Source organism: Chroicocephalus ridibundus, chromosome 11 (assembly GCF_963924245.1).
Source record: "Chroicocephalus ridibundus chromosome 11, bChrRid1.1, whole genome shotgun sequence".
In the NCBI taxonomy this organism is placed as follows: Eukaryota; Metazoa; Chordata; class Aves; order Charadriiformes; family Laridae; genus Chroicocephalus; species Chroicocephalus ridibundus.
Window position 1 is genome coordinate 14,410,840 of NC_086294.1, and position 15,091 is coordinate 14,425,930.

The 15,091-nt window shown below is 42.4% G+C and overlaps 1 protein-coding gene across 3 annotated transcripts in view; it reads right to left on the reverse strand.

Moving 5' to 3' along the window:
- The window catches only part of FSTL4 (follistatin like 4), a 243,501-nt gene that overhangs the window by 211,597 nt on the left and 16,813 nt on the right, over nucleotides 1-15,091 (reverse strand). For all 3 annotated transcript variants that reach the window (XM_063349320.1, XM_063349318.1, XM_063349319.1), the window contains exon 3: nucleotides 11,002-11,035. In XM_063349320.1, coding sequence (XP_063205390.1) covers nucleotides 11,002-11,035 — 34 coding nt within the window. The remainder of the gene's footprint in view (nucleotides 1-11,001; nucleotides 11,036-15,091) is intronic.

The window sequence follows — 15,091 nt, forward strand, 5'->3', positions numbered from 1 at the left end:
AAGCTGTGGCTGCCCCATCCCTGGAGGTGTTCAAGGCCAGGTTGGACGGGGCTTGGAGCAACCTGGGCTGGTGGGAGGTGTCCCTGCCCAGGGCAGGGGGTAGGACTGGATGATCTCTAGGATCCCTTCCAACCCAAACCCTTTCATGATTCTATGTTCTCATCCATTAATTTAGCTCAGTATTGGCTGCTGCAAGGGTTAACTATTTAAAGTGTTATTATATGGTTAGAAGAATACAGTTCTTCCTTAATTAAGGTTTTCTATGCATCATATAGTTATTTCATTGTCAAATGGTGTCAAGACAGCCCAGATCCCGAATCCTGTACACTGGATGAGTCCCTTCAGCATCTTCCCCAGGTCGGGGTGCAGAAAAGGTCACCTCGCACGCTCAGCAGTACATCTGCTCTAATTGCAACAACCCTCTGTTTTCACAAACTGTTGTTCTTCCATACAAATGTCTCTGGCAATGGATCATCCCTCATTGACACGGGTGCCAATGAAGTTGGACATGTTGATAATGGCTGAGAAGCTGCATAGGGCTGCTTCCAATTTGCTTCACTGACTCTATTCCCAGAGAATAAGGTTTGCCACGATGTTGATTCTGCGAAAAGCAGTTGATGAACTTCTGTATTTAATGGGCAATAAGAGTTAAAACCTAAATATGACTATTATATAATTAAAGGAAAACTAATAATTTTGGAAAAAATAAATATGGGTAAAGAAGAAAGAATGGTATGGAAAACAAAACAGGAAACTTAGGAAGGATGATAAAAAAAATCTAGCTTAAGTAACAGAGAAAAGTTACTCTCTAAAACATACTAATATGAAAAGTAAAGAAAAATCTATTATAGGCAATTCACACCATAGAATTTCAATTGGGGATGCAAAACAAATAGAAGGGGCATTGCACACCATTGTCACCTGCTTTGCAGCTGCAATGAGAAACTAAATTGAAATCTTGTAAGTGACATTTTGAAAAACTTCCAATTTTGCAGATGGAAAACACAGCACTTTTTTTCCCCGTGTACTTTTTATTTTCCAAGCAAGAGCATAACTTTATGCTACTATCCGCTGGCTGCACAAAGTAGATTTCAGCTGTGGCCTTTCCACCAATTATTGCACACAAACCGCGGGAACAGACGCTTATTGATAACCCCAACAGAGCTGGAACAACCTGCCGAACACATTTAGAAGCCAGAATCCAACTTATGCCTTTGGAAGGAAGAGGCTTTGAAGCCTATAGGTCCAGAATCACTCTTCACACATACTAATTTCATTCTGTAAAACATGTTACTAGACCAGTTTTGTAATATGTGTCCAGTAGTTTTACACTCAATTAGAAAAAGCACCTGGGCTGAGATTCAGCCCTACCAAATGTGACATCTCTGGAGTCACTTTAACAGACAGCAACTAAAAGTTCAGCAGAAAGAAGGCACATTTTAACCTCAAACCTGGAAGAGTAGAAGGAGTGACAAAAAGACATTCCATCTGCGAGGGAGAGGCAAGGATGGAAAGGAGGAGAAGGGAACAGGATATGAGGACCACTCTCGTGCTACTTCATAAACACACGCAGCGCCCATCTTCTGTTATATGCAAAACAACAAACTTCTCTAGTATTCTTCAAAAGTTCTCATCAAACACAACAAACAAGCAGCACGGCTTGGATGAATAACTACTGCCTTGTGACGAACAAGGACGTATTTATGGAAGGCTATTAAACTTGAATTACTTATCTCAGACACTGGAGCAGTTGCAGAGTCACCAATCAGCTCTGCTGACTAAATACATATTTATAAATGCTTTAGCTGTTTTATTTACCCAATGGACAAAAATGGCTTATTCATTCTGTTCTGGTTTTATTTTGGTCTATCAAGTACAGTAAATGTGCAGTTAGGTGCATAATAAAAACTCCTTTAGAAAAGTAATTATATTACCTTACACACAGTAGATTTTTCTTTCCCAAACAACGAGAACCACTGGACCATTTCATGGGCTTATAAGGTCTTACTAAAAAAAAAATAATATACTGACACATATTAATTACTCAGCTGAAATCTTGCTTGGAAATGTAAAGTCCAAAGGAAACATTTACAAACAAAGCAGAAAAGCACTCATTTAAGCAGAGTGTTATGCTACGACAGCAGCCACCTGAACGGTTCGTGCTCCATGTCCTGCAGAGTTTGGTGAGAACTGGATGTGGGGGAAGAAGATAACAAACCCGCAGGTAAGTAAGGACCACCGATGCTTGCCTCAGCCACTGCCCTGGAAAAGCGAGGCACCTCCAGGGCACCATTAGAACCTCCCCTACCATAAACCACAGTGCTCAGGCTGGGCTAATCTGGGCTGACAGCTCAACACGCTGCATCTGCCACAGGTAGAGGCCACGACCACCTGGTTGTAAGCCCCTGAACTAAGAGAGCACAAAGAAGGTAATTTCTGTCTTATTTTATCTGGTATTTGGGCAGTGAGTTGAAATTCTGAAAATATTAACCTAATTGCTCTGCCTTATGGTTAAAGCTCAGTTCAGGAGGAAATGGCATGTTGAAACCTAATAAGTCTGTAATTGAAAATATACCATGCTCTTACACATTAAGCAGACTAGCAGCACATTCGCAAAATCGTGACTCAAAAACCCTGACTGAGCCCATAAGCGATCCTCAACTTTGGGTTTTCTGGCTCCAAGTCCGAGTTACTTATTTTGCTAATTTCTGAGACATGCTGGATAAACTGACTTGTTGGAGAGTATCTGCATATCACATTATACCGCCATTAACAGAAACATCTGCTGGCAGTTTTTTTTATTTAGCCCTTACAAAGAAGTTTATCTTATAGCTGGTCTGAAAACTCAGGGTTTCCAATAAATTTGCACTTTTCAGTATTATGTGCAAGCAGCATATGCCCTCTCCATCTGAGAGCGGCTTCCACATCATGCAATGCTCCATGTAACAACAGTATTTCAGCAGAATTATGTGGCTGGACAAAAAAGAAAAAAATAGTAGTATTTCACGTGAATAGCGATGCACCACCTGGAACAATGGCCAACATTATTTCAAATCTCACTTTGAATTTCAGCCTGGCTGCTGCTAAAGATGCTTAAGTCAATAAAAGCCCCATTTGTCTGAAAAAAATCTCTCTTTTTCTTATTCTTCAAGACAGGTTGTCTTACAGGACCAGTACAAACCAGTCCTGCTTCACTGCTCTGGGCCAGTTGCCGGTAAGTGCTTCAAGGGGTGAGGATGCAGCCAGGACAGGGTTTGTAGGACAAAGTGGTATCTTACAAAAGACTGCTCAGTTTAACTGGAAAAAGTAGAGAAGCCTGTGGAGTCAAGGGGTGTTAGGGAAGGGAAAAATGTTAAAGTGGTTATCTCCCAGGGAAAGACAGGCAATTTACAGGCTGGGGAGCAGAGAAAGATGAGAGGGGGAGGCAAAAAAAGAGAGGGAGAGGCTGCCCTGTGGAATAAAACTAATCTCTCTATTAAAGTCTTCATCAAAATTTGGGGTTCAAGCTGGCGAGGAGGTCATCCATCTCCGGCAGGAGCTGGCAGCACCACCAGCACAGCACCATGACCTGTTGGGACTCATCTCCTTGACGTGCCACGCTGGGGGACACGGGCATGGGACAGACACTGCCAGAAGTGCCCCGAGAGGCACGGCGCATGGCTTGTACCAGAAAAAAACCCTCTCCTCTAACTCCAGAAAATATGCTCATCTATCTCCCAAAGTTTCCAAATAATGTGAACTCATGAGCCAGAGGGATTTACCTTCCAGGTCGGACACTACATGCTTCCTGCTGCATCCCTCAACGTGGCAGTACCTTTTTTTGCATGCTTTTGACTTAAAATTCTTGCATAGCCTGAAGTCAAAAGTCTGTTTAGTAAACTCTGCCTTGCTGCTAACTGTTGCAAGAAGCTGGGTTGATGAAGTTGGCTTCATATTTTGGTCACAAGCTTTAAGTCAGCAATTCATGCATGATGTAATTGGCTGTTAAAAAAAACTCTAAACATCTCTAGTAATTGAAGTTTCCTAGACATGAAGTGGTTCTAGGAGCCTTCTGGACCATGCCAGCCATTGTATCGCTTTGGCCATTTGGCCATTTTTTGGCCATTGTATCGCTGCAGGTCAGTGCAAGGTTTCCTGCCCCATGTTATCTGCTGTAAACGAGCATCACTGAGGGACAACTCCAGCACCTTCCACCACCCTGCAGCAGAGCTAACTGCAGCTTGGGATTTCTACGTGTCTGGTTTTAGGATCTGATACGGCTGTGCAATATCTACCCATAGACACTAAATACAAGGAACGCAGGTAATGGCAGCACCCTGCTTTTTTTGTTGTTGTTGTTTTGGTCTTTTTTTTTTTTTTTAGTAAGATCCCTTTGCGTGCCAAGAGTTCATATATTTGACCCATCTCCAGGTGTTTCCCACATGCTCAAACTGGGACTTGTTTAAAGGTGGGGCATGGCCCAGCAGGGCTGCAGTGGGCAGCACGGTGTGGCAGCCAGCCCCAGTACCTTCTCCAGCTGCCAAATCAGTGCAGTTCATTCTGCTTTCAGAGAGAAAAAGAGAGATGCCTTCAGGCACATCCAACCTCAGGATACCTATTTGCAAAGTATGCTAGTATGGAATACATTTATGTATTATTTTGCATCTCCCTGTAAATCCTCACAAACTCTTGTAGTTTTCTGGCCTATCTCCATCTTCTCCCTCTCCCCATCCAGGGAACTGGAGTCTGGCCACTTCCTAAGCTTGCCTAGAGGCTCCTTCCTCTGACTCGCTGCTGGTACCTGCTGCCTGGTTTCCGGTTGCTCAAGAAGTTCTCGCTTCAACTCCTTTGGGTCCATCAGTCTGCTGCTCTAGCAAAGCCACCTACTATTATATTTACTTACTAAACATTGGTGCCCATTCTGCCATGAACAGAATTCATTCCTCCTCCTGCCCCCAAGTACTTAACTACAGAAACTGATACATCAATTTACAAGAGCCTTAAGTCTGCAAAACCGTTCTGCTTCCAGCAGCGAGAAAGCTGGGCATGCAATGGGGTTCCTATGTTAGCAAAGCTGGGCTAAACCATGGCTGCACTCACTTTGTCAGAAATAATCCACCTGAATGAACAAACAGGCCTTTGGAAGCCAAACGTGACCACTAGGACCAGCACTGTTTGGTTCAGAAAACAACCGCTCAGAAACCCCTTGGCTGAGCCACAGCTCACTGCTCAGGGTTTGCAGCTACTCCTCCATGGCCAGAGTCCCACACACGTCTGTGCAACACCAACAGCCCTCCACACCTCTCTAGGAGTATCCCTATTACTGTGTAATTCACTACTGTGCTGTAGTGAATGTAGTTCACTACATGTGAACTACTGATGTAGTTCACTACATCAGACCAGCTGATGAGGTGATTATTCGGGCTTCTTCCCCCTCCACATGGTTTTACTCCCTCTGTTAACTTTTGTCGCTTAGAACCACAAAATATACCAAGTTATTATTAAACACCATTGCTGACAGATAAGTGGGAGCAAACAATTTTGTCCTTTCCCCAGTTTGGGTTAGCCTGACTCTGAAATAAAATCTAAGCTAAAACACGCCTTGGGCAGCTCCTTGAAAATATTTTTACCTTCATTATTTCTACCTAATCCACTGGCAGCATTGCAAAGCTAGGCATCCCCGCTGCATCGCGTCCTTGAAGAATAATGTTCAAGTGGGATGAGGTACAAAAAAATGCTGAGGGGCTGCAGTTTCCACAGGAGCTGAACTTCAGATTCATATTCTGACCCAGCCAAATATACTTCCCCAGGTAACAGACTGCCGTTCTCTGACAACATATACCCTGAAAAGCCAGAGATTATGAAAATTTCTATGACAACAAAGCAGCTGAGAGGGACAGAGACATGAACCTTTGCTTTCAGTAAAAACTGAGTAATTGTTAGTAATTTTAAAATCAGTATAATCAACAGGGAAATTATTCCTATATGTGATTCTACAAAACAGGTATTTTGAATGTATAACCCATCCTCTGAACTTGAGGCATGTTCTGAAGATACAGCTGATGTTTCTGAACACGCCAACTCTGTAGGTACAAAGCATATACATACAGATATATACATTTGGTATGGTATCCCATAATCTGGATATCATTGGGATAGCCAGACAGCAGAGATCCTGGGAGTACAGCTGCTTCTACAGAGCAATACAGCCACAGCTGTTGATTTTGAAGAGTTCTGACCAGGTCATAAGGAACTAAACCACATTTCTTGGACTCTAGCAGTAGGAAAAGGACAACAGGGTAGGAAATTAGTAGGTGATTTACTACAAAACTAATTACAGCTGATCATTTCATTGTGTTCATGAAGGGTTTGGGGAGAGAAACTTGCCATTCCTGCCAAGTTTTGAGAGCCTTTCATCTTCCATGGATAGGTGGAAATTTGAAATGTGCAAGAAGAAAGGATGCAGTGAATAGAATTTCTAAAGGGCATTACTGTTTTATAACCATGAGTCAGTTTTTCATCTAGGACATAAGTATTGATGTCAAGTGGCAAGTAATGAAATATTTCTTAAGCTGTTGGCTACATCCTCCACCACTGCGAACTGATGCAGCCCCCGAGACTTTCGATAAAACTATGGCAACTTGGGAAAGTTCAGGGTGTGCTCTATTCTATTGGTTCTCATTGAGATTAGGAAACACGCCGTAACAATGAGGACTGTGTATCCTTAATAAATATACATAAACACAAACAAGACATCCACAATACAGAGCTCGTGAATACTTCAGAGAGGTTTCAGCCTTTTTAATTCAGAACAGATAGTTAAAGTTCATATCTTTATTGCAGCGTGATGTCATCTGACTGACTAAATCTGGCGTTGCATCTCATTTAATAAGATTATATGGTCAAACAGAGTGGAAGCAATCTGCTTGAACATTTCTTGGCTGAATGGCTTCAAAGGCATCTTTTGACACTAATTTGTTGAATGGATGATTGCGAGCAACATAAAAACAAATTAAAAGTTTTAAGTGCTTGGGCTAGATCCTCAGCTAGTAAAAAAGCAAAGGTGGTCCATTAAATTCAGTTGCTCATTTGTATCTACTGAAGATCTGGCTCTTTATGCTTAATGTGACTATACATACACTTGGGCATGGAGTTATACTCAGCAGACGATTTATTCTAGCGCTGAGCATCTTTTAGCCCCACACTGCCAACAGGAGCAGGAGCATTTGTCAGCTCCAGAAGTTGCAGAATTAGCTCTTGTGTTCTTGAAAATAGTTGGGAAAACCACCAGAGGCCCTGTTCTGCTAGACATGGGGAATCTGATGGATGTGAATGTATATGGATTTTACACACAAATTGTGTGGTATGATTTACAGCAACAGGTAAGTATCACGTGTTCATCTACACTCATTACACAGTGAAAACTCACCAATCTTTACAATTAAGCCCTGCCACTGTCAAGCCAAATGCTTGCAGTGCTCCCTTCAGAGCCCGGTACAGCGCTCCAATTTACCATAAGTAGTCTCCCCATTTTTTGATGCACGCTGTTCTCCATCCTTTTCACTGAACGCCTCTTGGATCCACCTGATCTGCACAAACTGCTGCTTTTCCCAGCTCCCTACTCCCGCTTTGCTCTTCCCCATCTGCTCTCCTGCACTATTTCACCATCCTGGGCAGCTGATGTAAATGTGCCAGTTATTAACATTTTTGCTTAATTTTCCTTTCCTGTGCACTAAGGGCAGGTAGTGCCTAGGAACCCACAGCAACACTGAGATCTGAAACCATATGTAAACAGATGGAGTAAACAATGGAAAAAGTATTTAAATAGAAATGGGAAAAGAAAGAAGACTGGAAAACTGAAAAAGAAAAAAAAAAGCTCTGCCTGCTCAAACTTACCCCCTGATTTGAGTTTAAAAGAGCAATATAAAGAGATGGTACTCAAATCCTGTGCTTGTTTACCACATGCTGGGTTTTCCTGAGTTGTGCTTTTGTTTGGTTTTAGCTTTTTTTTTTAAAGCCAGCATCACAACCTGGCACCCCACACCATATTCTGTTTTCCATTACATGAGCATAAACCGTATGGAAACTGGAAGCGAGTCGTACACGTGACCCACTGAGAGCAAAATTTCAACTTAATGGGTTTAAACTGAATGTAGGAAAATATTCTTGCAGCTTCTAATCAGCTACCATGATGAGGGGTTTTGGGTTAAAAGATCATTTTCAGTCAAAAAGATAATATTCAAACACCAGTTAGGCATCCCAGGAACAAAATGGATCTGCAGCCGTTTCCATTTAAATTCAGAAGGAAATCGGTCTTCATACATCAGGCTGGAAGTCGGCTGCCAGCTGTAGTCAGGGCAGCATCTCCCCTCCGTACCATGGCAATTAAAAGATCATGTAATTATAGCTGATCTAGCGCCCACAGAAGTCAAAGGAAAGCCATTCATCGACTGTAATGGGCTTTGGAGCAGCTTCAAAACTCCTCCAGCATATGTAGTCCTGACACTTTGGAAACCGAAAGCCTCCCAAGTTTAACTACGCTCATCCGCAGCTAAAAAAGGGAAGAAAGTGTTTTCACATCTTTCTTTCATCTTATATAAACACAACCCAGCACAACTGACCATCAACTGTCTATTAAATAGACTATTTGTTGAAGGAAATAAGTATGGTGAGCTAGTATTTACCCATGGGCCACCTGACAACAATCAAGGCTTTGTTTCCTTTGAAAGAAAAGTGTCAGCTTTCAACCTAAAGGACTCAAACCTTTTGTCCAAAAAACGGAAAAAAAAAAGGAAGAAAAATTCTGAAAAGCATAAGCCAGGATGGCCCCTCCTTTCACCAAAAGCTCTTTTTTAATTACCCTGGTTCATCCACGAGCACGGGACAATAAAAGCAGGCACAGAGCAAGTTTGCTGCAGCTCTCCCCTTTGAGGTTTCCATTAGATATTTTTAAGTTTCAAAGTTTCGCTGCTTTTCAACAGAAAGCTAGATCTTCCACCATGGGAAGGCCACAAACACAATCTCCCCCACCCTCAAACATTTTCTGATCATCTAATTTCCTCAGGTAAAAAAACCACTGTCCCCAGAAATTACCATTTTAGGGAAAAAGGGCGTGAATCTTAAAATCGGATCATACCATAGCACAAAATTTATAATAAATCCTTTCGTGTGTCTAACAAACATTTCAACCCTCCTGTTATTTTTTTTCTAGTACCGAGTGGTATCTGCTCCGCACACATTTTACTACTGAACAGGTTTCTGAAGGAGGCTTTTGTTGAATTATTTTAGAGGCACTATTGAGGACTAACTCCAGAGAGGAAGATACTTAATCATTGCTGAAAATCCCCAGGTAGCTCCGCAAATCCACAGGCTTTTGTGACCAAGATGTATTTACCATGTTTGTTAGCATTTTCTTCTTGACTTCTGAGTTTGCAGTTCTTCAGACATACTTGATTATTCACAGATTGCGTTGCTGGGTGTAAGGTCTATAGATAAATTGGGCTTAACTCCCATCTCTTTCTCTCCATTCCATCCATGGATCTAAGAAGCCTTCTGACAGAGAAGTTCATTATATTCAACTCAGTTCTGAAAAAAGGTATGGCTTCCCCCCTCCACCCCACCCTCTGAAGGCAATGGGAAATCAGCCTGAGCCTGGAAATTTGGTGTCTAGAGACAATGATCTCAAAATCCAGTTATTGCTCTGAAGCAACATTTTCCAAGCAGCCACGTGATCTGTAAACTCAACCCTGCTTTCAAAAATTGCTATTCTTAAGTTCTTGTTGGTGTTGGTTACTTTCACTGGGAAGTAAACTTTGAAGTGCCAAATCAGACCTGAAACAGGCCCAGGGGTACTTCCACAAAATTTTACCCACAAAGTCCATCTTCACAAGACCGGATTCACTCTCCATGTTATACCAAATTGCACCACACACTCTGTAGCTACGGCATGACCGAAACGTCTCCCCATCCAGGATGCCAGGATGCAATTCCGCATCTCAAAGCGACCTCGAACCATCCAAGAGCCCTCCTCAGTCTGAGATCAACGGAAGTCCAAGAAAACTGGTTTTCTTCATGAAGTGTGGCAGACATTTGACCAACACCACACATATGCCAGAAACCTGAGCTAAACAGTTTTCATCTTTAGCAACAGCTATATATTTAATTTATTCCAGCTTCTCTGCTGCCTCAGCCTCACAGCAAAAAATAAAAAAACAACCACATAAAAAACACAGAAATAAAAAACCACAAAAACCCAAAAGGAGATTATTTGCCCAGATGACAAGTTACCCTTGGACCTGACCTTTTTCATTTATGCAGTCAAATAGTGGCAGTTACAACCTCTTCCCAATACACAGGATGCTTGAATAAATTAAAGAAGCTGCTGGAACAAACCAGGGGAATGTATTAATCTGCTGAACAGGAGAGTGCCACCCACTTTGTGTTACACCGAGACAGATAAGGCAAGCAACTGCTGATCCAGAAAACATCTGCTAAACAAAATCAGAATTAATGATAACCAGACTGAGCTCTTTGATGGCCAGTTCTCACCCAGCTGCAGGGAACCATCAAAGAGCCTCTCACAGCACCAACCAATTAGTTACCAACACAAAGGAGCTTACAGGAGCAGGATCCAGGCACCAGCACAACTCCCATTTACCACTGCTGCACCTTGGGGTGGATTTGCAGTGTGCTGATGCATGGAAAGCCTCATCCAGACCTTCTGCTCCCTGAAATGCTCCAAGGTCAGAGCACAGATCCTCTTCCAGCACCCAACAAACCTTGACTTCCATCCCCAGCACCATCACGCTGTTCCGTGCTGAAAGAGCAACTTTTCATTGAAAAAAAGAAAATCTACAATTTGCAACACTAAGAACTGTCAGGCAAGCATTAGGAGGCAGCCTCTTTGAAATCCCACAGCAGTACACTCTTTCAAGTGTGTAAAGTATGTTTGTTTTAGAAAGTTACTGCAAGAATATTCAACACCAACACACACATTGAAAGAAAACTGTATTTTTTTCCTACCTTTTCTTCTTGTAACTTCAAACCTTCTGGCGTCCTATAAGGAAAAAAAGAATTTTGTGTGTTTTTTGTTTTAAAATACAAGAGTTTTTCAAAGGCAGCATGAACAGAAACCCCTAAAAACATTAGTCATTGTCCCAGAGAAGCGTCTGTGAAGCTCTACACAATAACGGAGGAGTAATTACAAGCATACATTTCAGTTTGTCCACAGATATGTAATGGATCGATATATCACCTAAAATGATTCATCATTCAGTGATAAGTTACACGGTAGAGCACAATATCTTTCTTTAAAAAGAATTTTTTTTTTCCTCTATTGATGTTAAAAGGGAGCAGCTGGGAGGGTTATTGTTACTATACCAAGGATTTAGGGTTGAGGAGGGAGGAGCCATTACAGATATTTTTAGCAGATGCTTGTTCAAATACCTGAATAATTTCAAAGCAAGTGGACTACTCACGCTTCGAGCTGAGGGCTCATTTCAATCTTTGCACACCTCCGTCATTTGCCCTATTTCTTGCAAAGCCTCACTACCATCTCTAATAAAGAAACTTCTTTTTAAGAGACATTGCCTGAAGTCTCAAAGGGTATTGCATTCCCAGACAACATTATCTACTTACACTAATGGTGAGACTCCAGAGGAATAAATATTTAATTCCAAGCAGTAACATTATTTATGTATTAATTACAAATATTTATAATTGCCATCATTCCAGTTACTTATCATAGAATAATTTGGGTTGGAAGATCATCTTAAAGATCATCTAGTTCCATGGGCAGGGACACCTCCCACCAGCCCAGGTTGCTCCACGCCCCGTCCAGCCTGGCCTTGAACCCCTCCAGGGATGGGGCAGCCACAGCTTCTCTGGGCAACCTGGGCCAGGGGCTCACCACCCTCACAGCAAAGAACAAAGCAGAATACTTCTTGCAACCAATATTAAAAATAGTGGAATCACAGGGGACTCAAAGACCATCTTGCCTGAAGTCCCACTGACCTGGGCAGTGTCCACTGATGGCTGATGCAGGATTAACCCCACCGAGCGCAACCTTAAACCTGGAAGACCCCAAGGTGCCACCAGGCCCCGGCACTGTCTCCAACATGGCACCCCCGGCACAGACACAGGGAAGAGGAGCAAGCTCTCCAGTCCCCTGCCAGAAGCCTCTAAGGCAGGTTGTTACTCTTGTGGATGTGCCTTGTTTAATCTCATCTCATCCCCTTTGTGCTCACTCTTCTCAGATGTTTGTTTATCAGAGAATGAAATAACAAAAAGGTTTGTTTCTCTCCTCCTTTCGGTAGGGCAATAACACATGGCCTCCCCAGACATCTGAGCTTTCTGGCACACCTGATCCGTATTATGATTTTATTAGTACTTTTGATTTTTTTTTTAAATCAAGTACTTCCCTGCAGATCACATTTAGACAAAGGGAAATAAAGTACAGTGCTAGGCATCTAATGAAATATATCCACAGTCCCCTTCTGCTGTACAGTGGCCTGCCACAGGGTAATCAAAAATACCAAAAGCTGCCGCTGGAGCACACAGCAAAGAATACAGAGCTTTTCAAAGTGAAAGAAGATAGGAAGAAACAAAAGAAAAAAAAAGTAATCAGTGTATGGAAGTAACATCAGGACCTGCTCAGCCAACTCCTGAAAGCCTCACCTCCCTCACCTGCAGACATCAGGCAGCACCGGGTAACTCAGAAGGAGGTGTTTCATTTGAGGATGTAATATCACACACACACACAACGCAGCAGTGGGGCAGCGATTCGCGCGCTGCCTGCGGAAACACTCCTGTCTCCTGTCCCTCTCCCAGGACTCCGCCAGGGAAGGCGGGGGGGGGGGGGGGGGGGGGGGCTTTCCCAAAAACAAAGCTTTCACCAAAACCAAGAGGGATCAAAAGTGGTCTCCTCGGCACTCTGAAGTCAGCTGAGGGGAATAAACAAAAAAAATGGGTATTTGCTTATAAAAATACTAAGTCGTTATTCCCTGTAGGAAGCTACCTCAGTGATCTTAAGAAATATGTAAAATGGCATTCAGGATTAGTACTGACTTCAAAGCATTTATCCTCTTTAGGCAGCAAAGCTCTGAGCTGCGTAGACAGTTATACTCCAGGGACCTCTCACAGCTTTTCAAAATATTAGTTTGAGAGGTGGGGCATGGGATAAAAAAAAATTCAGATACAGCCGTGTACATGTAATATATGCAAAAGGAAAGAGTACTTCTAAAGTTCCCCTGGAGTCCCTCACTTTAACAAGCTGTTTGAATTCTCTGCAGTTCAAAAGCTTAGAAACACTAAAACTAATTACAACTATTACATTGATCAAAAGAAAAAAAAGACAATCACACTCTATAAAAAAAAATTCAAGTGTCAGCTCACTTGTATTAAATACCCTTTTGGTATTTCCATGAAAGGAACTGCACAGACATTGTGAAAAACAAAGGATGGTCTTCAAAGTTTCCCTTCTTTTACTCTGTTCGCCTTATAATTCTAACCTCTAATGAATATAAACTACCCCAAAAAACAGATGCAGGATTCAGAGGAAAAGCTTGTTAGAAATGCAAAGGCAGAATGTGAGGTCAGGCTCCAAGTCGTCACTTCTCGTTACTTGGGAGAGCATCAGCACTGGGTATGTCCCCCAAAACGTCCCCTTCCATGGAGAAAAGGCCAATGGCGCTGAGAGTGCTCCACATTTCAGGAGAGTACGCAGAAAAACAGGAAATGAGAAAAATACCTGGCAACCATGGCAGGGCTTAAAGAGCAGCCCCAAAAAGGCACCAGCTCCAGGTAGAGACACAACGGTGGGTTCTATCCCTCTGGTAAAGTAAACTATAGCAAGGACTCTAATTTTTCTTAGTTTGCCTCAGCCAAATAATTTCTCTCTTCTGTAGCACAGAAAAGAAGAAACGATGCTAATTTTTCTCCTTTAGGGCATGTTGAACATAAAACCTTGCTATTAGTGATGTAACATACCACTAAGACACTACCAGCGAGCCTGGCCACAGGCACGGCACCGTCCTGCACGCTATGACTTGGGCAATCTCTCCACAAAAAGGAGTAGTCACCCTTTCTTTGAAGTCTGAGATACCGCTCTCAAGTAAAAATCACACGGAGGCTTTAATAGTGTTACCCGTAGAGAGCCAAACTATTTTGATAAAAATGACATTAAAGTTCTCGGATGCATTGCCTGAGGAGCACTCTTCTGCAGAAGCCATAAAGCAGATGGTTATAAATGAGACTTATTTCATTGGCACCATTTAATGACTGCAAATTCCTTTAACTAAAAATCTAATTTTATCAGAGCATAAATCATACGCTTTGAAGGGAAAAAAATTGTTTCAGATTTCTCATTCCTTCCATAAAGCTTCTTCATGAGCACCATTTTTAAATAGCATTTCATTAATGCAATACAACAGTTTTATTTGTCAAGGTTCGCTTTTAGCACCTATTTTCCTCTTTTTTAATGTTAGTTAATTGAACTCAGAATAAAAGGCCCCTCTGTTCCGTATCTGAAGTGCCTCATCATTGTTATGTGGAAATCGATGTAGTATGTTTGCTCCGGTATCGCTTTTCACCAGACACGTAGCTCCTGAAAAGCTGCATCTCCAAAGGACCAACCAACCCAGTCTCAGCGCATGAGTGCGGATACCGTTTCATCAAGTACAATTATTGATCCCACCTGGATTAGGAGGGACAAACATCAAAACAAACATCAGAAATACAGTTTGCTGCCCGCTGTCACACCGCTTTGCTCCCCCATCGCTGCTGCCTGTTGCCCACCAAACACCTGCCCGAACCTTTTGCAACTTAACAACCATTTCGCACAAAGCCCGTTTCTGCTCTTACAAAAAGGGAGGGCCAGGCTTTCAGAAGCAGCATCGGGATGTCCTGCCAAGGCATAAAAGCCGGTTTGTGTGATGGGCTCCTGATTAATGCTGAATCATGGTCCCACGGACGCACAGAACGCTTCTGGAATGAAGAATGAGATTTCATTCAGAACAGGGGAACTCCATTGTGCAGCATTAAAATACAACTATGCAGAGGGAATACACAAGATAGTACAGTCCTTGGCAGCCACTGTGCTGCAAACTGATTTATT